Source organism: Mastomys coucha, unplaced genomic scaffold (genome assembly GCF_008632895.1).
Source record: "Mastomys coucha isolate ucsf_1 unplaced genomic scaffold, UCSF_Mcou_1 pScaffold21, whole genome shotgun sequence".
Taxonomy (NCBI): Eukaryota; Metazoa; Chordata; class Mammalia; order Rodentia; family Muridae; genus Mastomys; species Mastomys coucha.
Genome location: NW_022196904.1, coordinates 26,624,577 through 26,647,076, shown reverse-complemented (window position 1 = coordinate 26,647,076; position 22,500 = coordinate 26,624,577). Strand labels below are relative to the sequence as shown.

General features: G+C 42.0%; 1 protein-coding gene across 8 annotated transcripts in view; it reads left to right on the top strand.

Moving 5' to 3' along the window:
* The window catches only part of Tdrd12 (tudor domain containing 12), an 81,793-nt gene extending 59,520 nt beyond the window's left edge, over positions 1 to 22,273 (top strand). For 5 of the 8 annotated variants that reach the window (XM_031386205.1, XM_031386207.1, XM_031386201.1 and 2 more), the window contains 16 exons: positions 568 to 759; positions 1,058 to 1,186; positions 1,841 to 1,958; positions 2,583 to 2,764; positions 2,921 to 3,141; positions 5,395 to 5,494; positions 7,821 to 8,008; positions 8,693 to 8,903; positions 10,843 to 10,935; positions 12,944 to 13,116; positions 18,474 to 18,583; positions 19,707 to 19,770; positions 19,877 to 19,990; positions 20,076 to 20,229; positions 20,314 to 20,380; positions 20,824 to 22,273. In XM_031386205.1, the coding sequence (XP_031242065.1) occupies positions 568 to 759; positions 1,058 to 1,186; positions 1,841 to 1,958; positions 2,583 to 2,764; positions 2,921 to 3,141; positions 5,395 to 5,494; positions 7,821 to 8,008; positions 8,693 to 8,903; positions 10,843 to 10,935; positions 12,944 to 13,116; positions 18,474 to 18,583; positions 19,707 to 19,770; positions 19,877 to 19,990; positions 20,076 to 20,229; positions 20,314 to 20,380; positions 20,824 to 20,918 (2,211 nt within the window). In that variant the 3' untranslated portion in view covers positions 20,919 to 22,273. Of the gene's footprint in view, positions 1 to 567; positions 760 to 981; positions 1,187 to 1,840; positions 1,959 to 2,582; positions 2,765 to 2,920; positions 3,142 to 5,394; positions 5,495 to 7,820; positions 8,009 to 8,692; positions 8,904 to 10,842; positions 10,936 to 12,943; positions 13,117 to 18,473; positions 18,584 to 19,706; positions 19,771 to 19,876; positions 19,991 to 20,075; positions 20,230 to 20,313; positions 20,381 to 20,823 lie in introns of all 8 variants that reach the window. The other 3 variants (XM_031386202.1, XM_031386208.1, XM_031386209.1) reach the window with 3 other exon arrangements.
* Positions 22,274 to 22,500: the final 227 nt, after the last annotated feature.

The following is a 22,500-nucleotide window of genomic DNA, read 5'->3' as shown; positions in this document are numbered from 1 at the left end:
AGTGACTGTGTGTCTCCTTTGAAGTCTAAGCTGGTTCCTAGATGATCCGCTTTGCATTATTGCCTGTCTGAGCAGTGGACAGTCTGTTGCTGTCGGCAGCATGCCATCGCACTGTGCACAGTGCTTGTCTGCCCTGCAGAAACCTGGGCCTGCCTTGTATTTTGCTTTGTTTTCCATGCCAACTTATAAACAGTGGGTTCCTATTTCCTTGGCTAGTTAGATTGACAATTAATGTAAACTGATCATTGTGTCTATGTGTTATGTGGTTGTTTTTATTTGATAGGGTCATCTTTCTGTGAGTTTTAAAGTCTTTAACATAGGCATGCTAATTCTTTGTCATAAACATTATAACCAAGATGTTTGTAGCTTAATTCCATCCCAGTGGAATTTTACAGTGCTTATTGATTGACTATGCATTTTCTTCTTTTGAAAACATTTTTTCCTTTTTATTTTTGGAAAGTCTTCCAACACACTAAAAATAATCAGCTAGAAACTCCCTGAATCCTGTGTTCTAGCTAATCCTTTACTCTATTTTGAAACAAAGATTAAATTTACTAATTTTTTCAGATGTTTGCTATATTAGATAACTTTAAAAAAAATGTTGAAGTGGAGGAGCGGGAGTCTGCACCACACCAGATTGTAGCCGTGGGTGTTCACTGGAACAGACACATAGACCATCTAGTCAGAGAGTTCATGAAGGATCCCTGCGTCGTGATCACCGCCCTTGAGGAGGCTGCCCTCTATGGCAATGTTCAGCAGGTGATGGGGAGGGGCAGGTGTATATCAGTAAATCCACAGTCTCATGCTTATTATTTAAAAGAGGAATAGCTTTGCAATTAGTGTTTCACTTAAAGCAGCCCCTTGAATACAAGCAAATTGTATTCATGATACCTGTTAGATGATCACTGTGGTTTCATCCTCAAATTTGTAAGCATGAATTAAATTTATATTCATTTCTTTTGCATTCTTTCCTATTACAAGTATAATCTCTCTGGGAGAAGTGAAGCTGCAATTCTTTGACACCTCAGAAACCACCTGTCCCTGTGTTCGTCGGCAGGTAGTGCATCTGTGCCTGGAATGCGAGAAAACCTCTACTTTACTCCAAGTTCTTGACTTTGTTCCAAGTCAGGCCCAGAAGACCTTGATCTTTACCTGCTCTGTAGCAGAGACAGAGATTGTAAGTAAGGTAAGCCTGCCCTCACACTGGGACATCTCCACCATTGGTGGGAGCCAGAGCAGAGGCTGCTGGACAGAAATGCGCAGAGATAGGTAGGGAGATGCAGTCTCACTGTGTAAGCACAGGCTCTCGAGGAGGAACAGTGCTGTGTGGCCATGTCAGGTTAAGTGTGCAAGCTTTAGTTGGTGAAAACACATACACATCAGTACTCGTAAGAAAACAAAGAAGATTGTCTACATCGTAGACAGAAGAGCCAAACACATCGTTGTAAGATTTATTCTATTTGATCTAATTCTATAAATATTTATGCTAAAGTGTAGAACAAAGCCAAATACAAAATGAAAAACTCAGCAGCATGTCTTTCTTTCCATTGTAATAAGCTATAGCATACAGCTTACGAGGCCTCCGTAAGGGTAACACACATATCTGATGTAGATATACACATATGTACATGTGCACAGACGTTCATGTTACCTAAAAGAGAAAGAGTTTTGCAAATAGTGTTTCACTTAAAGTACATCTCTAGATGAAAACTGTAGAGTCTTGGGGATGGTTTATACTCTTGCTGCTAATTCAAACTTGACACTAGTAGTTACCAGTAGAACCATTGGCTGAGCTTACCTGCGCATGGTGGTTAACTAATGGCTTTGATTTCATCTTTAGGTAGTAGAAAGCAATTCAATATTTTGCTTGAAAATGCATAAAGAAATGACTTTTAATTTAAAAAGTACTTTGGAACAGTGGAAGAAGAAGTTAAGTGCTGGCTCCCACATTGTGTTAAGTAAGTACTTTGATTTCTATTTACACAAGGCTGAGCAGTAGGATCATTTCTTCATTTACATTTCTCATCTTCAGGTGTCTCATGATTTTTAATGTTTCAGAATTGAATCTAAAATGAAAATCTCCTTCTTAAAAGGAGAATTTAGGTACCTCAGGGCTCTCAGCTTAGCAGGCAGAGTTCTTCCTGGATTTGCAGTTTGGGTTCACCTATGTAGAAAGCCTATGTTGGTCTGTATATCTGTCTGTTTGTCCATCCATTCATTCATTCATGTACACATCTGTAATGATGTTAAGGTTGATAACAGAAATATAAAGTCAAGATGTACAGAGCAAGGGAAAACTCTATGGATAGCCTGATTTATGCTAGAGGAAGGAGTTTTTCAAGCTAAAAGAGAGATCACTGTCCTCTGGAATTTTATCAGTATGCTGTAGCATTTTGCAGGGGTAGGGAGGGAGGAGAAAGACTACTTTACATATTAAAAGTGTGATGCAGGCCATGTGTAGCTTAGTGGTTGAGCTTTTGCCTAGCAGGCATGAGACCTAACTTCAGTCCTCTGCACCTCTAATAAGGAAGCAAAATGTAGTACAGAAACATGGTACAGTGTGGGTTTATCCATTTATGCAGAAACATCCATTTATGGGACCTTATGGAAATACTTTTCTCCAGCCTTAACAGATGACTGCATACCACTCCTGGCCATCACCGATGCCACATGCGTGGTTCACTTCAGCTTTCCTTCCTCACCAAAAGTATTTGGTGGACGCTTGTATTGCATGTCTGATCATTTTCAGAGTTTAACTGAACAGGTTTGATCATTTTTTATTATATTTCTTGTTGCACTGTGTGTGTGTGTGTGTGTGTATGTGTTCATGTACTGGCAAATTTTGATCCTACAAAGCTATATTGAGTCAGATCAGATTGTTATGGATGATCTGCCTCTTTTATTCACCCCCAATTTTAAGAGTTCACCTGCAGAGCAGGGAGATAAGAAAACGAAATCTGTCTTGCTGCTGACGGAGAGGAATGCAAGCCATGCTGTTGGTGTCCTGCGATACTTGGAGCGAGCAGATGCCAAAATTCCATCAGAGCTGTATGAGTTTACCGCAGGGGTCCTGGAAGCCAAAGAAGATAAGAAGGCCAGAAGACCTCTTTGTCCATATCTTAAAGCTTTTGGCTTTTGCAAGTAAGTCAATGCTTTTTAAATTGAGTAGTACCATGCATTGAAACTCATAGGTAATAAACTTGTTCCTTGATGAAACTATCATATGCCTATCCCCCTGTGTTAACTCACTCAATGCAAAAGGAGAACCCAGAAGTTCCTACATGGTCTTCCAGAAGTGACTACCTACCTATAGCTGTTAGCACTGTCAAGCTTTGGATTTTTAAAGTGACACATGCTACACATATCCATGGAATTCAGAGTAATAGTTCCATACACATACATACAATGCACTGGCCAAGTCCAGCCTTACTCTCCTAACCTCCCACATACCCTTTCCAGTTTGTAGCAATCACAGGTCTGTTTTCTGATGTGCTTGATTTTTAAGGTTCCACATGGAAGAGGACATGTAGTACTTGTTTTTCTGTGACTGATTTGTTTTACTTATTTCCTCCATTTGCTACAAATGAGAGGACCTCATTTTCCTCCATAACTGAATGTTACAGTGCTGTGTGTGCGCCCTGTTTTCTTCTTACATTAATTTACTAATGAGTATCGATTGTGTTAGTTTGCTTTTCTGTTGGTATTATAAAATATTCTGAGCAAAAGCAACTTAGAGAAGAAAAGGTTTATTCCAGTTTATCTATATTTTATTTTGTAGCTTTGTAATCTGTTCTGTGTGAATCTTTTTTTTTTTTTTTATCCGAGACAGGGTTTCTCTGTGTAGCCCTGGCTGTCCTGGAACTCGCTCTGTAGACCAGGCTGGCCTTGAACTCAGAAATCCTCCTGCCTCTGCCTCCCAAGTGCTGGGATTAAAGGTGTGCACCACCATCGCTGGCTTGTGTGAATCTTTTTGATCTATTCCTGTGTGTGAATCCACCTTTAGTTAGTGAGGCTGTGGCAGTTTGCAGTTGGGGCTGTTAGGAACTGTGCCACTCTGAATGCTCTCTTACATGTTTTTTAGGGAATATGTGTGCAATCTTTTGGGTGACATAGTGAAGGAGAGACATGTATCTTAGAAGTTAATTGGTCTTTGTTGTAGATTATGGTGATGTATCTTGAGGGGCTGGAGAGATGGCCCAGCAGTTAAGAGCACTGGCTGCTCTTCCAGAGAACCCAGGTTGGATTCTTAGCTCCCCAGTGACAGCTCACAATCATCTGTTACTCCAGTTTCAGAGGACCCAATGCTTTCTTCTGGCCTTTTTGGGCAGTAGGCATGCATGTGTGCATAGACATATATGCAGGCAAAATGCCCATACACATAAAGTAAAAACACTAATTTTAAAAAATAAAAATGTCTCAAGGAATAATAAAGAGCTCTGTTCTTTGAGTTCATCCAGGGTTGATTAAAGAGTGGAGTTCTTCTTACATTTGCACTCTTAGTGCCCTCTTCACTTTAGCTGCTTAGCATTTAAATGTTTGCAATAAAACTTTTCTTTTTTAAAGAAATTTTATTATTTATTTATTTATTTTGGTTTTTCAAGACAGGGTTTCTCTGTATAGCCCTGGCTATCCTGGAACTCACTCTGTAGACCAGGCTGGCCTCGAACTCAGAAATCCACCTGCCTCTGCCTCCCAAGTGCTGGGTGCATGTGCCACCACTGCCCGGCTGCAATAAAACTTTTCTGATTGTAGCTGCAGGTCAGTTTCCTGGAGATGTCTTAACACATGGGATGAATTTATAATCCTAGCTAGCCTGTATAAAAGACATACAAGCCATGTATTTTATTTACAAACCATAAGCCTCACTTGAGCAGGTTTGGAGCTCTAACTTATTCTCCAACTATAAAGTCTCTTGTTACATGCTGTTTCTCCTGGCCATGTGCTCATGGTCTATCTCCTCTCAGGGCGGCTGCCTCTGCCTGCCTGCCTGCCTGCCTGCCTGCCTGCCTGCCTGCCTGCCTGCCTTCCTTCCCTCCTTCCTTCCTTCCTTCCTTCCTTCCTTTCTTCTCTTCCTCTTTCTTTTTCTTCTCTTTCTCTCCCTCCTCCTCCTCTTCTTCCCTTACCTCCTCCTCCTCCTCCTCCTCCCCACCTCTACCTGCAACACACTCACTCTATCCTCCAGTCCCACCTCTCTCCCTCTACTGCCCAATCACAGACTCTAGCCTTTTATTGACCAGTTAAATTGAGGAGCAAGGTTCATACAGGGGCAACCACATCTTGAGAAGACAGTATTTAGTATTAGAACACAAGCAGCACCAGACCAACCCACTACATTAATACTTTGTGTAATATATTTTCTTCTTGTTTTTAAAATCTAGTCCTTTTTTTGCCCAGAGACAAAAGGATCTGTCCTGACCGGCACCACATTAATCCAGAAATGGACATCCCAAGGAAATTATCCAATGAAACTCTACCAGTGTTTGGACACATTAGGGTATGTTCTGCTAGTATCTTTTGCCTACTGGTTACCAGTGTTAACAGTCATTTTCATGAAAACTTTTTGTTTTAATTTTTTATTAGTTTCATTGAGAGTTTTATAGAACGTGTTTTGATCATATTTAGCCCGCTCCTCCACCTCCTCCCAGCTCTACTCCCTTACCCACCTGACTTAGTATCCTCTTTGAAACATGAAGCTGAAGAGTCCAGTTAGTACTGCCCACATATTTTTGGATGTGTGGACCTCCACTGGAGCATGGTGTGTCTGCCAAGGGCTATGCTCTTAAAGAAAACAAACTGTTTTTAAAACATCAGAAAAAATCAACTACTGTCTATCATGTTAGCTTCCTAGGGTTGCTGTAGCAAAGCCCTGTAGTTGGTGACTTACACAAGAGCTCTGGGCTCACAGTTTATACCCAGCATGGGCAAGGCTTCAGCCCATGCAGGACAGTCTGTACTTGTCTGTGTTGTCTCTCCCTGCCCCTGCTGCCTTCTAATCCCAAGAGCCCTCCATCTTGACATGTCTTGGTTTGGAATTGCATCTCCCTTAGTCTGCTTCTTTAGGTCGCTGCTTCTTTCTTCAAGTAGGCTTCTCCTCTTCTCTTTTTTTCCCTATTAAAAATAAAAAGTGCTTGTCACTATGCGAAGGCCCACCCATTAGTCTCAAGCTGCCCCTCCTAGAACATTTGATGTATTCAGAAGTACTACCTAATACATGTGCTTTAAATAGTCTGCCATTTAAGAATTCCTCTAGTGTAAAGCAAAATTGCATGTATCCTCATGTGGAGATACTTAATGGTATTTGCAAAGACTTTTTTTTTCCAAATAAAATCATGCTCATAGTGACTTTGGATGTTAGAATGTATTGTATATATATATACATATATATATAATTATAATATATATAATATATATATATTTGTGTGTGTGTGTGCGTGTACACCATTCATATGAGATATAAAGAAAAAAGCCAAAGTTGCATATAGAGGTTAAAGGACAGCTTTTTCCCTTGTTGATGCAGGGATGCTCTTGTTTCTGTCTTGTTAGCTCCAGACTAGCTAGCACCACGTTCCTGCTCTACCTCCACCTTGTTCTTTGTGCATGCCACCACATGTGTGTTCTTAGTGTAGAAAGAGTTGGGCTCACATTTGGGCTGTCAGGCTTCAAGGGTGAGTGCTGTTATGCACTGGGCATCTTGTTGGCCTAGCCTTACTGATTAGGATGTATATGTACCTTTTTGAGGGGCCACCATTCCAGTCTAATATAGTTTCATTATTGATATGCTTTTTTCTTTAATTTCTAACTTTGTTAACTAATTTTTAAGTTTTCCTAATTCATATTCATTGGTATTTTCTAGGGGACAGTGCTGTGGAGTAATTCTAGAGCCTGTTGAACCTGCTTCCCTTTAGTGCTGAATATATAACCCCAGTACATTTTAATTTATTCTTTTATATAAAATAATCTTACAATTAATGTTTTATTAGATAAAGTCTTACTACGTAACTCTGGTTAGCCTGGAACTCCCTTGTTGGCCAGCTTCCATAGTGGCAGGAGATTTCATGCAGGCTGCTGTGGGAGAAAAGTTGATGTTCTGGGAAATAGTCATACTAAGTGAATTAAGCCAGTCTTGGAAAGGAAAATATCATATATTCCCCCTATTGATTTTATATAAAATCATGGGTGTATACATTAAATAAAAGTAGCAGTGGAGTTGTCTAGGGTAACAACAAGGATAAACAGGAGGGAGGAGGGCAAAAAAAGTGTGGGTGGGCAATTGGGATGTGTGTGAGGTAATATGTTCAACATATTTACCTCATGTACAAATACACATGCAGTTTTTAAGTAGATGTATAATAATTTCAGTTAAAAAGTGAACAAAGGACTAAACTAAAAGTGAATATCACTAGAACAGTTTTTAATTTATTTATTGTGTGAGTGCACAAGTATAGGTCAGAGGTCAAAGGTCATTCTCTCTGTCCCCTTTGTAGGCCCTAGAATCCAAGGATCCAACTTAGGCCATCAGGGCTATGTGCAAGTACCTCCACTAGCTGGGCAGTCTTTTGGGCACTAAAATTAAGTTTTTGAAAGATGGAATTCTCTCTAAAATATCTTCTCTTAAGTTTAAAATGAGGCATGATTATTTGTGTGTACGGTATTTCTCTTGTGTTGGTCCAGTGTTTGGCCTGCTTTCTGCTTATTCTTCTGTCTTTTGTGCATACCCTGGGGTCCTGGTGTGCTGGCTGATTGCTGCAGCTGTCACTTGCATGGGTTTCATTCCATTGTCTTCCACAATGATCTACGTGTATTCATTGTGTTTATTCCAGGTAATACCTTTTTACATTTCAAATGCAACCAATTACTTTGGTCGTATAATTGATAAACATGCGGATCTTTATGAAACTCTCAATGCAGAAATGAATGAATATTTTAAAGATCCCAATAATAAAACAGCTGCTGAAAAGGTGGAGAATTTGGGGTTGTATGGATTAGAAGAAAAAACACTTTTCCAGAGGTAAATTATCTGTAATCTCTTCTCTACAGTTGTGAGACATGAGTAATTTAAGTAGTGTTGATGCTTATTCTCACCAATGTCTGTTATGGAGTGCATGAACCTTGAGCCTGGCCACCCCCCAGGAAGGTGGTGCTTGTACACTGCATACAAAACTTCCAGTACAGATGTGCATAGGACACCATGCTAGCTCCTGTATGTCCTTAACATAGTACAGTGGCCACAGTACTCTAAATAGTTATTGGTCCATCACTGTGTAGCACACACACTCCTTACAAGTCATTGAATTTTTCTCAGATTCCTATAGAAGAGGCACTGCTTTCACTTTTCAGAAAAGCAAGCGGAGCCATGGTCTGGTTGAGTAAGTTGTCTAAGGCCAGCTCAGTGGATGGCACAGTTAGTGTCCAGCGCCCCACCCATGTGCTGATTTGCACCTACCTTTCAGAATACACATGGCCTGCATTCTTAGCCTCCTCTCAGAACCCAGAGTCTCTCTTGTGTTAACTTTTGTTACATACAGTATCAGATACAGGGTTCGTTCTGTTCAGAAGTGCTGCCTGTTCTATGGTTGTGTGTGCTTTAGACAGTCTTTCAGTTAAGGACTCCTCTGTAGTAGAGCAAAACTACAGTATAGCAGAATGCGGAGGCTTCCTTTTTGGATTCTCTGATGTCCCTGCTGTTCTTTAGGGTTCAGGTGTTGGAGGTGAGCCAGAAGGAAGACACCTGGGGTTTGGGGAGTGTCCTGGTGAAATTCATAGATGAAGGCAGGACCAAGCTCATCACAAGAGACCAGCTGCTGCTGCTCCCAGAGAAGTTCCACACTCTGCCCCCTCAGGCTGTGGAGTTCATTGTTTGTAGGGTTAAACCAGCTGACAGCGAAATTGAATGGAACCCAAAGGTGGGTTACTTTAGCTTCTTATGTTTTATTGACTTTGGCAGTACATTTAACCCAGAACATAAAAAGAATTGCTACTTAGTTTGAGTTTCTATATGTAGAGTGGTTTTTGTTTTTAACATGAGGTCTCATTGTATTGCCCAAGATAGTCTTGAACTCCTAGATTCAAACAGTCCTCTGGGTCAGCTTCATAGGTAGCTGGGACCATAGTTCCTGGTGTTTATTTGAGTCTTAAGTTCAAGATTTCCTGAGGTCCTGAATGTTACTGTGTGCCACTGTAACTGAGCTCTAGCACCACACTAGAGGCATCAAGGACTCCTGGCAATGTAGCCTTAGTCATCAGTGTTCTGTCTTAGAATGGGGTCAGTTTGAAAAGGAAGACAATGCGAGTACTTGTGCAAATAGAGGCACAGGTTATGGACTTTCCCTCGACAAGCCAAATGATTCTGTCAGGATTGGGAGCATGGATTGAGAGACAGAGACAGAGACAGACAGACAGAGAGAGACAGAGACAGACAGACAGAGAGGGAGGGAGGGAAGGAGGGGAGGTGTGCCAGAACAGGTAACAAAGATACAGGGGATCACAAGAATGTCATCAGTCAGTTAGGGTACCAACAGCAAAGAAAAATGCAATGTAACACTAAGGACCATTTCACTCAGAGTCACATGGCAGTCTAAGATAGATTTGGGGCCATTTATTGCCAAAGCAATGAGTTCCGTTTATAATAATGCATCTGATTTAGAAGGTTAAATTTATGGAAGCTGGTTAATGGGAGATGAGATCTGCCATTATGATGCAAATTGAAAACTGGCTGTATTTTAAACAAGACTAAACACTACCTAGGCAGTGAGTCAGTATCGATTAGATGCAACCTTGAAGTCCTAAGTTGAATCAGTGATAGCCTTTTCCACCTGGAAATCTTCCTCCTCTGTTCTAATAAGAACTTACTGAATGACCATTGTATATTAGGTGCCATGCTGAGTTCTGCACATCAGGAAGGTCATAGTCCTTGTCCTCTTTACAGTCCTTTGGTCTGTAAAGATGGCTTGACCAAGAGTCTCACTGAAGGACAACCTTCTTTAGAAATGGGAGGTCCTAGTTGGGGTTAAATTGTTATGATGAAACACCATGGAGGAAAGAGTTTATTTGGTTTAACTTCCGTGCTGTAGTCTATTACTGAAGGGAGCAGGGCAGGAACCTGGAGGCAGGAGCTGATGCAGAGGCCATGGAGCGGTTCTGCTCACTAGCTTGCTTCCCCTGGCTTAGTCAGCCTGTTTTCTTGTAGAACCCAGGACCACCAGCTGAGGATGGCCCCTCCCACAATGGGCTGAGCCTCCCTCATCAATTCTAATCCACCAATCCTAATTTTAAAAATGCCTTATGGCCAGATCTTAATGGAGGCATTTTCTCAATCTCCTTTCAAATAACTTAGCTTGTATCAAACTGATACAAAACTAGACAGCACATGGGATAAGCTCTCCTGTGAGTTGTTCCCAATTCACTCACTGCCCCAGGGGCATTGAAACCATCTCACAACAAGGGCCAACTCTCTCTTGTCCTGCTTTATAGGGATTAAAAAAGCATGAGAAATAATTCAGTCAGTTGTCTGTTGTGGCCTTTCCTGAGAGGAAAGTGGTAATGTGCTAAAGGTTGATAGAGGAGATGGGTCCACCATCCGTAGTGAGAAACAGCATTACAGGTCCAAAGGCATAGACCTCCTCCTGGTGACAGAACTCACATGCAGTCTTGGGAAAGTTCCTGCATCTTTGCACACCTACTTTGCTAAACTCTGCTTCATCTTTGATAAGAAAGGAGGCTGATCTCATAGAGCTGTTATGAGAAGCAGATGCAATATGTACGATGTCCTATGTACCATATGGCATATGCAAGTTAAGATGCTTGCCTAAAGCCTCAGTTGAATAACAGGGATTTTTTTTTCAGGTTACTAGATACATTCATCATAAAATTGTTGGGAAAATGCATGATGCCAAAGTGGTCCTGGCTTTGGGAAATACCCTTTGGATTGATCCAATGGTAAGTGTTTGGGTTTTTCATCTAAAGAAATCTGCTTGGATGGCCCCAGAAATGATCAAAAATATTCTAGTTTGTTGTTAGAAATGGAGGTTTATTTGAGGTATTGTAATAGGGGAGATGTTTCTCATGTTATTTGGGTCATGGGTTTGGTATGGGTTTTGTTTTTGTGTGGTGAGATATTTTTCATGGTGACAGTGCATGTGGGCATTGTGTGTAATGCACATCTGTACTGTAACTTAAGTTCATGAACCTTTCCTTATTGCACATGGCACTCTCCAATATTTACAGGGGTTCTTCATTTTATACTTTTAATTATGAATCACAGATCATTACATGGATTTCTGAGCCTTCTGCCCAACCTATTTGAGAAGTCACAGGTCAGAGTCTATAGCTGGAATGCTTGCCTGTCCTAGTTCCTAAAGCCCTGGGGCATGCAGGGCAGTCACTACTGAGGAGACCGGTCCCTGGCACTCAGAGCTGCTCCTGTGTTCACCACTTCTGCCCCTTTGCTTCATTGTGCATTTGTTGAGCCCCCACTATGTGCTAAGGCCATACTGTACCCTTGAGTTCCACATGTGGAAAAAAAAAGGCCCTGTGGTGCCAGTGTGGAAAAGAAAATGTGACCCAGTGACATGTGGCCTGTATGTCTTTGCTGACACTATCCCTTTCTGTTTGCACCTCATGAATTCTTCACAGTTCTTCTGCATCACATAAACCTTACTTGTTTTGATTACTTAAAATATTTAAAGAAATTCAATTCCCATCTGTTGAAAATAAATTTCATATGGTTGTGAAAACTTTAACACATTAAAGTGGGGGTGTTAAATATAAGATTTATGAATTAGAGAAAAAGTCATTTTAGGAAAGAAAAATATCAATTACTAGAGCAGGTAAGTAGAGTGATTTAGGAGTCTAAAATAGTGTTGTCATAATTAGGATCGTAGTTCTTTTTAGAAAAAAAAGGAAACTTTATTAAGCAATGGGGTTTTTTGTGTGTGTTTTTTTAATACAATCAGAATAAGAAGCAAAAAGGAGGGGCTGGAGAATGGCTCAGTGCTTAAGAGCACTATTGGTTTTCTGGAGGGTTATATTTCCAGCGCTCATTTGGTAGCTCACAACTATCTCATGCTCTCTTCTAGCCTCTGTGGGTACCAGGCTCATATATGATACACAGATATACATGTAAGCAAAGCATCCATATACATAAAAATAAATGTTTCTAAGGAAGAAACAAAAATGAAAACCCACTTGAAAACTTGTTTCCACAGCTGTAAGGTGACTGCTGATGTCTACTGACATAACAAAAGGTAGCAGCACCCCAGCCTGTCTTCCCAGAGCAACCTCCTTCGCCTTCATTCTGAGTGGAGGTAGACTCTTTGGTGCATCCCTCAGTTGGAGTGTGTGCTCAGCAGGCCAGCCTGTCCCCATACCTGTCCTTCCACCTGACCTCTATCCACACTTCACTACACAGGAATCTCACTGGTGTGGGTTTCCATAGCAAGTCTTACTTAAATTGCATAACTTGAAATGCTTTGGCTGGAGAAAAGACAAGTAGATACAATGGTGTAGAACTTAGGACTCGGAGCCTTGGTATGAGGAGTCTTTTCAAGGCACATGAGGAATCTGAACTTTGTCAAGGAGGCCAAAGGAAAGGAAGAAGGAAGAAAGCACAAAGGGTTTGTATCTGGTAATAGCCTCCTAGATTGCTGTCCACTAAGGTATCATACCAGAGTTCTGCCCATAATGCAGCAGAACCCTGCTGTCAGTATGGGGTAAGTCTTGAGAGGATTCCGCCATCACCTCACTGATAAAATACCTGGTTGCTAAAAAAAAAAAAAAAAAAAAAAAAAAAAAAAAAACCAACCTGGTTGCTGTAGGAAGCCTTGCATACTGAGACATGTATCTGAGTGCATCTAGGAGGACAAGAGGCTGTGAAGAGTGCTGGTAACCCAGTCAAGATTCAGAATGTGACACTTACAAATGTTACTTTCCCTCCCTTTGGTTGAAGGTGCATGTTACAAAACTTTCAAATCTAAAAACTTCTATCATTGATTATAATGTTCGAGCTGAAATTTTGTCCATGGGAATGGGTATTGATAATTCAGAACACCTAGAACAACTGAAAAAACTATACAAAGAAGCTAAACTGCCAGCCTTTGAGGACCTTCCGGGCCAGACCTCGTAAGTGCATTTCTGTCTCCCTTTGGAAAAGCTGTTTGGTTTTACAAAACATAACCTAAGTGTTAAGTTCGAGGAATCTCCATGTTGTAGCCCTCAGCTTTAAGAGCTTTCAGGGTTCAGGGTGTCTTGTTGTCCTACACACAGCTTACCCCGCTAATGTTGCTGGAGTGATAGAAGCAAGCCTCAGGCATATTGTTTTAATTGTTTCTTCTACAGAAAGGACTTTGTTGACATCTTATTTGCAGATAACACAATGTGCAGTTTCATAGTACACTCTGATATACTCAAAGTACAGTACTTTGAGGACACCAGGGGAAAACAGAGATGGCGCTCCCTGGATGTGCATTTCATTTGAGTGGAAAACGTATGCTTTTCTGCTCTGTTTCTGACTACATTATCACACACTGAGCATACAATTGATTTATACTCTGTATGGAGCTGCTGATCTGATTACTGTCCCTTCTAAACATGTCCTCAAGCTCATGTTGTGTGCTGCTGGTGAGGGAGGCTTCCATGTACCCTCTCCTGCTCATCTGCTGTTGTGCTTCATGATGGCTTCTGGCAGGTGGAAGTGAGCTGTGCTTACTGCTACTGCTGCCCCAGCTTTCCTTCTTCATGAGTGTGCATTGCAGGAAGTGATGGGTTTCGTCATGACGCTTTCACACATGCACATGGTGCTCTTTGACCGTGTCTCCATAGCCTTCTATTGCTTCTGCCCCTTGTCTTTCCCATTCTCCTTCCCCCAGGTAGTACCTTTCTACTCTGACATCTTTTTAAAAATCTAGATTCTATATATGAAAGTAAAGATACAATATTTGTCTGAATCTGGCTTATTTCACTTAATACAGTTATTTTCAGTTCTATTTTCCTGTAAATGACATGATTTCAAGTTTTACAGATAAGAAAAATCCACTGTGTGTATTCTCCACATTTTCTGTATCCTACTGATGGGCAGCTATTGGTTGCATGCCTTGGCTGTTGTTGAGGTGTCACACAGATGCGGCTGTTGAGCCAGCCCAAATGCCCATGTGGATTTGCAAGATGGTTCAAGGAGTAAGGGCACTGCCACCAAGCCTCATGACCTTAATTTGATCCACAGAACTCATGTGGAAGGAGAAAATCTACTCCTGAAAGTTGTCCTCTGACCTCCATTTTGGCTAGAGATGCAGTGCTCCTCACAACATATAAAATATAATAAATGTAAATATTTCCCAATAGGTAGAACAATTTTTTTGGTCTTTCATTTTCACTTTTTAACTTTTAATTGATTCTATGTGAATTTCACATCATACACCCCAATCCCAATCATCTCCCCATCTTGTCTGCCCTCCATTCTTGCAATACCCCCAAAAGAAAATAAAAATAAAAAATAAAACATAAAAAGAAATCTTGTCATGGAAGCTGTGGTGTGTCACAGTGTGTCACACAGTATACACCTTTGTCTACACATCTCTACTTGCAAATATTCATTGCAGTAAATCATTGGGCTGGTTCGAGGACTCTGGATTCTCCTACACTATCAATCCTATATCTTCACTGGGACTCTTCTCAGATATCCTGTTGTTGTCTGTGTCAAGGAGATCCTGCAGCTTTGGCTTATGAATTGCCCCAGCAACTTATAGATGGAATAGATTTAGGGTGGGCCAGCCGAAGCCCTGGATCTGAGCCTTGGTGGTAGCTGAGTTAGTCAGCCTTTCCTACAACCACACCAACAGGGTGAGCTCTCCAGCATTGCTCCAGCCAGCTTGCCCAGTGCTGCAGCTGTGGAAGGGCAGGGTCATCTTTACCCTCTCTCATGACCCTAGGGCCAGTTTTCCTGAGTTCATGCCCTCCAAGGGCCAGTTTACCCACATCCCCATACACCAGGGCCAGCTCTACTGTGCTGCCCAGGCAAGGTGCAGAGCCCATGCTTTTGAGTGCTGCAGCTGGTAAGGAGCGGGGCCATCTCTCTCCTGCTCTCATGACCCCAGGGCCAGCTCTCAGGGTTAGGGATTGAGCAATCTTAAAAATAACCATATATAGTGAAGTCACTCTGAGAAGTGTTAATCCCACTTTTGGAGAATAAGACCACTACTGTAAATTTGAACCAAACTTTAATTAAATACTGGCCAGGCTGATAGACTTTGTTCAAATCCATTTTGAGATTCCCTGAAAATGGTGGCGAATCACATTTGCAGAAACTGGTAAAGGTATACCCATAAGGCAAAGTTTCTCATCCAGTCTCTTGTAGAAAGTCTTATTCCAAATCCCCCTTTAACTACTTAGTTCCTGGATAAAAGACACACAACCTTTATTTTTATAGCAAGCCTTAAACAGCACTAGAGCTAGGCAGATATCTACCCTCTATGTTATTAGAATCTACCTTCCTATTCATAACTGCGAGTTATTGCTTACTCTGCTTCATTTTAATTTGCCAGCAGGAACGTGCAAGTAAAAGCTATGGGTGGCAGAGAGTGGAGCTGGCTGGAGAGAGGGCTCAGCAGTTTAGAGTGCCTACTGCTCTTTTGTTTATCAGTTCATTTATTGACTGGATAATTTTGTTGTTTTGTGTTTAAATTTTGCAATACTTTATACATCCTGTCTGATGTGTAGTTGGCAACAACATTTCTCCATTTCTGTAGGCTTTCTATTTACTCTAGTTATTATGTCCTTTGCTGTACAGTGATTTAACATAATATAATCACCTTTGTCAATTCTTGAAATTGTTTGCTGTGTTTCTGGAGCCCTGGCCATGGTGTGAGGACCCAGTCGGCCTCTGGGTTCACTGTGGTGATCCTCTGTGACCTTGGAAGGTTATTAAATTATAGATGAAGGGGAAGGTTGCCAAAGAATCTGGCAAAGATAAATAGTTTGTAATGTGAAATGATTTGAGCTTTTGTTGAAGCAAATTAGATATTTGTAGAATTAGGATACTAGTGGTTTTCCTCATACTTCAAAGAAACAAGAAATGTTCCTATTACTATAAGGTATTCTTTAACAATGAAGATGCTGGTGGGATTTAATCCTAACTCTGGGCATAGCTGTGCAAGTCCTCTTCACACTATGGCCTTGGAATTGAACAGAGAGAATCTTAACTTGCTTGTAGTCAGAACCAAGGTCAGGGCAGAGACAAATGCAGAGCCTTTCAGGTATAGGATGAAGTAGTCTGGAAAGAGACTCCTATTACATAGCACTTAGATTTTCAAGTTTAGGGAGAGTTTGATAGAGGGTGTTGGTGGAATTTTAGGGCTATAAGAAGAAAGACTTTGAGAAGAAATCAGGAGCCAGGCAAGTGTGGCTCATTAACATGAGTGGGCAGGTTTGGTATCTCTGCCTATGTAGTTGGGCTTGGACATGTCAGAGGTATTCAGAATGGAAAGCAGCATGGGAATGAGGAGATAAAATGATACTCAGTGAGATTGGTAGGCAGGTGGGGGTGGCCCCTGGGATAGGAAGAGGAGGAGGTTCTGGACTCTGCCTGATGAGAGGTCGCGGGATTGAGAGGCTGACAGGGATAGGGGTTCTAACATGCAGTGACAGAGAGTTCTGATGCTGTGGAGAAGACGAGATGTCTGGGTGGGACCAGCTCATTAGAGAGAAGGCCCAGAGTTTACTCTAGGGTATGGTATGTTTGAAGGTCACTGAAAGAAAAGGCTGTACTGAGGAAGCAGCTAAGGAGGAGGGTCCCTGGTCCTGGAGTGAGGTTCAAGATAAGGCATGTAAGGAGGAAGGGGCAGACTGGGGTGGGTGGGCATGCTTGTATCCAGTATGGGAGGGAGGTCAGTGCTTTGGTGGAGGCAGTGATGGAGGCCCTTTGCCAGGTCCAGGGTTGTGGGCTAGGTTCATATAAACAGAAGCCTCCAGAGACAAAGTAAGCCTTTACTCTCTTTAGAGATGACTGTATCTGTCATGCAGGTGTCAGCGTAAGTTCTCTCTAAAAGCCTGTGCACAGTGAATTGCATTGTCATCCATAAGCACTGGAACTGGGGAGTGGGGTTGCAAGGAAATGTTCCCTGGTATCAACCTTTTTATTTTTTATTTTGAACAACATGACTTCTGTGCTGGTTGTTTTAGTCAATTTAACACAAATCTAGACATATCTGGGAAGAGGGAACCTGGATTAAGAAAATACTTCCATAAAATGGGCTGTAGGCAAACCTGTAGGACATTTTCTTAGAGATTGATGGGGGAGGGAGGACCCAGCTCTCTATGGATACTGCCACTACTGGGCTGGTAGTTCTGAGTTGTATAAGAAAAGCAGGTGAAAATCCACAAGAAGCAAGCCAGTAAGCAGCATTCCTCCATGGCCTCTGCATTGGCTCTTGCTTCCAGGTTCCTGCCCTGTCTAAGTTCTTGCCCTGTCTAAGTTCTTGCCCTGCACTCCTTCATTGATGGACTGTAACATGGAACTGTAAACTGAAATAAACCCTTTCCTCTCCAAGTTGCTCTTGGTTGTGGTGTTCTGTCACAGCAAAGAAACCCTAAGACAACTGATTATCTACTTAAAGAGCTAAAAGATTAGTGATACATATTTTTTAATTTTTTTGGAGACAAGGTCTATACATAGTCTTGGCTGTCCTAGAACTTACTGTGTAGACTAGGCTGTCCTTGAACTCAAGAGATCTGCTTGTTTCTGCCTTCCAAGAGTTAGGATTAAAGGTGTGTACCACCCTCTTGCCTACAATGTGTGTGTGTGTGTGTGTGTGTGTGTGTGTGTGTGTGTGTGTGTGTGTGTAAAAATTTTTAAAGAGGTTCACCTGGATGAAGTAATCTCTAATTAGCTAATAAGCAAAAATGAAAGGGAGCTGTATTTGATTTAGTGGATTTCTGTGCATAAAGATATGAATGGAATATTTTTTGAAGCCACATCTTACTCTTACCTCTAGACCTTCCTGCCTCACTGACCTCAGAGCTAGAGAGTCACCACCCTGCTCCTACACCATTGATATTTAAATTTTATGAAAACAATATTTCTAGAAGTTGACCCACACTAGTAATAAGTTAGACCCTGGGAATGACATTCGAGGAGACAGGTGGGGAGGGGGAGAAACTAGCTCTGCACCTGCGCTCTTCTCTCCTGAGTGGAGAAGCTGCATGTGCTCCCCTTCCCAGTTAAAGGAGCTTGAAGGAAAGGCCAGCTGAGCAAATGAGAAAGCAGCTTTCTCTGATCAGGTGTCCCTCCCACCCCACTCCCACCCAGTGTGCTTGGTTACAGCAAGTGCACACTAAGCAAAGCTGACTGGCCTGCACTCCTATCTGTAGCCCACATAGATTCCAGGTCGGTCTGACTTCAGGATGCACCTAGAGTTGTTTGATGTCTGTACCCTCTTTTGCCAGAGTCTCCTCAAATCCATCTAACCTCTGCCTCTTCTGTTCAGGATACCTACAACAGTAGAAGACACTGTGTGTTTGCAGGGCACTCAGCAAGGAGACGGAGGTACAGAAAGAGGAGCTGGTTCCCAGGTAGACTCAGACAACCAAAAGCCTCGTGAGTGCCTGTATTTAAAAGAAGCTTAACCTCAAGTTGTGACTTTCCCATATTTAGGCTTCCCTTCTTCTGATGTATTAAACACAGCACAGCCCACACGGACAGCACTGAACAGTGTGGCTGTCTCCGTGGGGAGTGTTTAACCAGGGAAGGGAACACCCATACTTAAGTCTACTGGCCAGAAGTTTGCAGGACCTCCCCAGTGACCCACCTTTTCCTTCTTGTTCCTATCACTGCCAGTTTTGCTGAGTTGGAAGCATGTCACATACACTGCAGCTTCCTCCAATCTGTAGCATTGCAGCCAGTGATGTGGTTTAATTGTTATGTTATATTCTATAATATGAATTACTAGTGTTTATTTTGTACCAAGGGTTTACTGAGAACAGTAAGGTGGTTTCTCAATAGGTGCTATTATGATTAAGACTGCTTAATTTTTTTTGCATTGTTGTGAATCAAACCTAGAGCCTTGTTTTATATTCTGAATATTTTAGATAGTCTGATTCCATTGTCTTAGAGAATGTTTTCTCAGCAGTTGTTCTGTTTGAGTGTTGGCCTGTTCTGGAAGCCTGTGGGCGAAGGGCACAGCAGGCCTGGATGCCTGTTCACTAGCAGTCCAGCATGGCTCCTCTGCAAGAGCAGCTGTACTAGAGTCTACTCTTTGAAAGTTTATTATAGTTTCGATTATTGTGTCAGTTTCCTAAATGATATGCATTTTAGTTTCTTCTAATATTTACTACTAGTTATCCGAGTTTTAATGAAATTTGTTTTCTTTGTGTTTGTTTTTTGAGATGGGGTCTCTCTACATATCTCTACATATCTGTGAGTGTACCATCACATCCAGCTGAAATTTATACTCTTTTTTTTTTTTTTCGAGACAGGGTTTCTCTTTGTAGTCCTGGCTGTCCTGGAACTCACTCTGTAGACCAGGCTGGCCTCGAACTCAGATGTCCACCTGCCTCTGCCTCCCAAGTGCTGAGATTAAAGGCATGCGCCACCACCGCCTGACAAAATTTATACTCAACATAATTATGCATGTAAAAGTTGCTTTGCCTTGGGTACCAAAAATGTGTGTGTGTATGTTGTATATAAATAATCTGGACATTTTAACATTGATTTTGTGCAGGAGTTTTATCTGAAGACATTGGCAGTGAGACCATTAGCAAAGCTAGGCAGCCACATGTAAGAAGGTATGTGCTCCTGCTCCTGGGCAGCTCTCCTGCGGCCACTGCTAAGCCACTCTCCCCCAGCCTGGAGCCTTATGCTCACAGCACAAACCCTTTTCTTTCCTTCTAGCTTTCACCCACAAATAAAGTGGTTCCAAAAAGATGATGTGGTCATCTTAAAGATAAAAATAAGGAATGTCAAGGATTATAAGTGTAAATTCTTTACAGATAGAGTCATTTTCAGGTAGGTTTGTGTGTATCTGATAAAGTAAAATTAAAATCACATACAACATTTTAGATGGCTGACTTTATTTTTATTGAAAACCTAGTGCCTGGGTAGGAGACAAGTTTTACTTGGCTGATATGGAACTGCAAGGTGACATAAGGAAAGATGACTGCAAATGCATAATTAAAGATGATGAACCTCTAATCACACTTGCAAAAGAGAAACAGGAATGCTGGTGTGGCCTTCTCAAGCAAAGGGTGAGTTGGTGTGCCTGAGGCTGGCTGCTGCTGATTGTGAGCACCTTGCACTTACGCTCCTGCGTCCACTCTTGTGTTACACAGAATCCTAATGTGGCTTTTGACTTTGACCATTGGGAGGAGCGTGAGGAGGACAGCCCTTTCTCCAAGGGTGAGATGGACAGGCCCTGCTTCTCGGGTGGAGGCGGGGCGGGGCAGGGAGATTGGGTGGACACAAGCTGTTCTTGGAGATTCTCTTTGTGAAAATAGTCAATTAACAAAAACCGGGGTTGGTCTTGGTGCTGGATGTTCTAATAACCCTCAGTAATGAACATGCGTCTTCAACTATTTTGAGGGGATAGAACCCATAGCTTCATGTATGATAGGAGAGCACTATACCATTGAGCTATACCGTCAGTTCCATAGTACACCTTCTTTTACGATATTATTCCTTAGGACTATTTGTTTAAGAGCAGACATTTATCTGCTCATTGATTGCTTAATTTGCAAGAAAACCAGAGCTAGACCCATGGAACATTTGCTACAGTAACCAAAATAATGGGTGTGGGTAATTAACCTATACTAAACTATTTTCAATAATACCGACTCTTCTAGTTGTAAATTCTAAAAACCTGTCCTGCAAAGTGGCAGCGTTGGCTGAGAGCAGCGGTTCCTCTTCAGACACTACTGATGGGAGTGAGAGCGAATGAGACCGTGAGTGAACCAGCGCCAGGGTGAGAAGACAAAACAGAACTGGACACAAGTCACTGCTAACTCTTTTCCCCTGGAGAGTGACTTGTCACCTTCATTGTGTGGCACTGCCATAGATGACAATGACTTAATTGACTTAAAGTGGGTAGACATGCCAGGTGATAAGTTATGATGGGATTGTCAAAGGAAAGTTCAGGAAGGTCTGCAATCAGGGACACAGAAAGTTAGAGATATTTTTAATTCCAACATTCAGGAGATTGATTGAGGCAGGAGGATTGCAAGTTTGAGAGCAGCCTGGCCTATACAGGGAGGTTCTGTTTTCAAAAATGTCTTTTCAAGCAAAGGTCCAGTGTAACCCAAACTTATGCAGTGTGTACTCTCATTGACTCTCTTAGCTCATCCCGACTCCTCCCTGTAGAGATGGAGAGTAGCCCTGACATTAGGTAGTAGATTGTTCGTAGAAGGAGTTGGTCTACTCATTTGCCATGTAGACCTGTTTGTGACACTGCTCAAAACTTGTCTCATACACAGAAACTGAAGTTTCTGTCTTACACTTAACACCCAGCCCTGCTTACCAGCCCCTTTCACCAATGGGACCTAAATGCATCTACTGCTGCCATACAAATACCCCCTAAATTTTCCTGGCTTTGATAGCTTCTAAGAGATGCAAATCGACTTCTTTTCCCAAAGGCAAGATGGACTAGCCTCAGCTCAGTGGGACCAAATGACTTACAGGACTCTGGGCAGAACTTTCTTTCAGAAATGCTAACATAAGTACAACTTAGAATGTGGCTATAACACCCCGGTTTGGGGGAAGGGGTGTGTGTAGTTATCATTTAAATGTCACTAAAATAACTGGGAGGATAAGCTGCTGGTAACTTTACAATCCTGTGTCTTAGCATTTCTGAATCAGTTTTCCTAGAAGTGAAAAGGGGCCTGGATGAGACAGCACTGCTGAGTGACTACCCCCGGCACTTATTCTTCTTTATATCAGAAAGTTTATGGATATCCCAAGATGTCCCCATGCCTATAATTCCAGCATTTGAGAGGTGGAGACAGGAGGATCATGAAGTGTCAGGACAGCCTGGGCTACATTAAGAACCAGTGTCAAAAAAACTGAAAAAAAAATAAAATAAAATAAACAAAGATGTCAAGACTTCTATAACCCCAGGAATGAGCTGCTGCACAGTGGAGGCAAACTCTCTTGGCTCTCTGTGCCAGGAGCAGGGCTGGGCCCACACTGGTTCTTGGTTTTCTTTTTGTTTTGGGGAGGGGGTTGGTTTTTTTGTTTTTTGTTTTTTCCAAGACAGGGTTTCTCTGTATAACCCTGACTGTCCTGGAACTCACTCTGTAGACCAGGCTGGCCTCGAACTCAGAAATCCACCTGCCTCTGCCTCCCAAGTGCTGGGATTAAAGGCCTGCGCCACCACCGCCTGGCCGGTTCTTGGTTTTCTTATCTATAAAATAAGACCTGAGCACATGCAACTAAAGAGAGGTCAGAGTGTTGTGGGGTGGGCACCTGGCTTTCACAGGAATTGTGAGAAGGGTCAGACCTGTGCCAGAAGTCAGAGACTGCCAGGT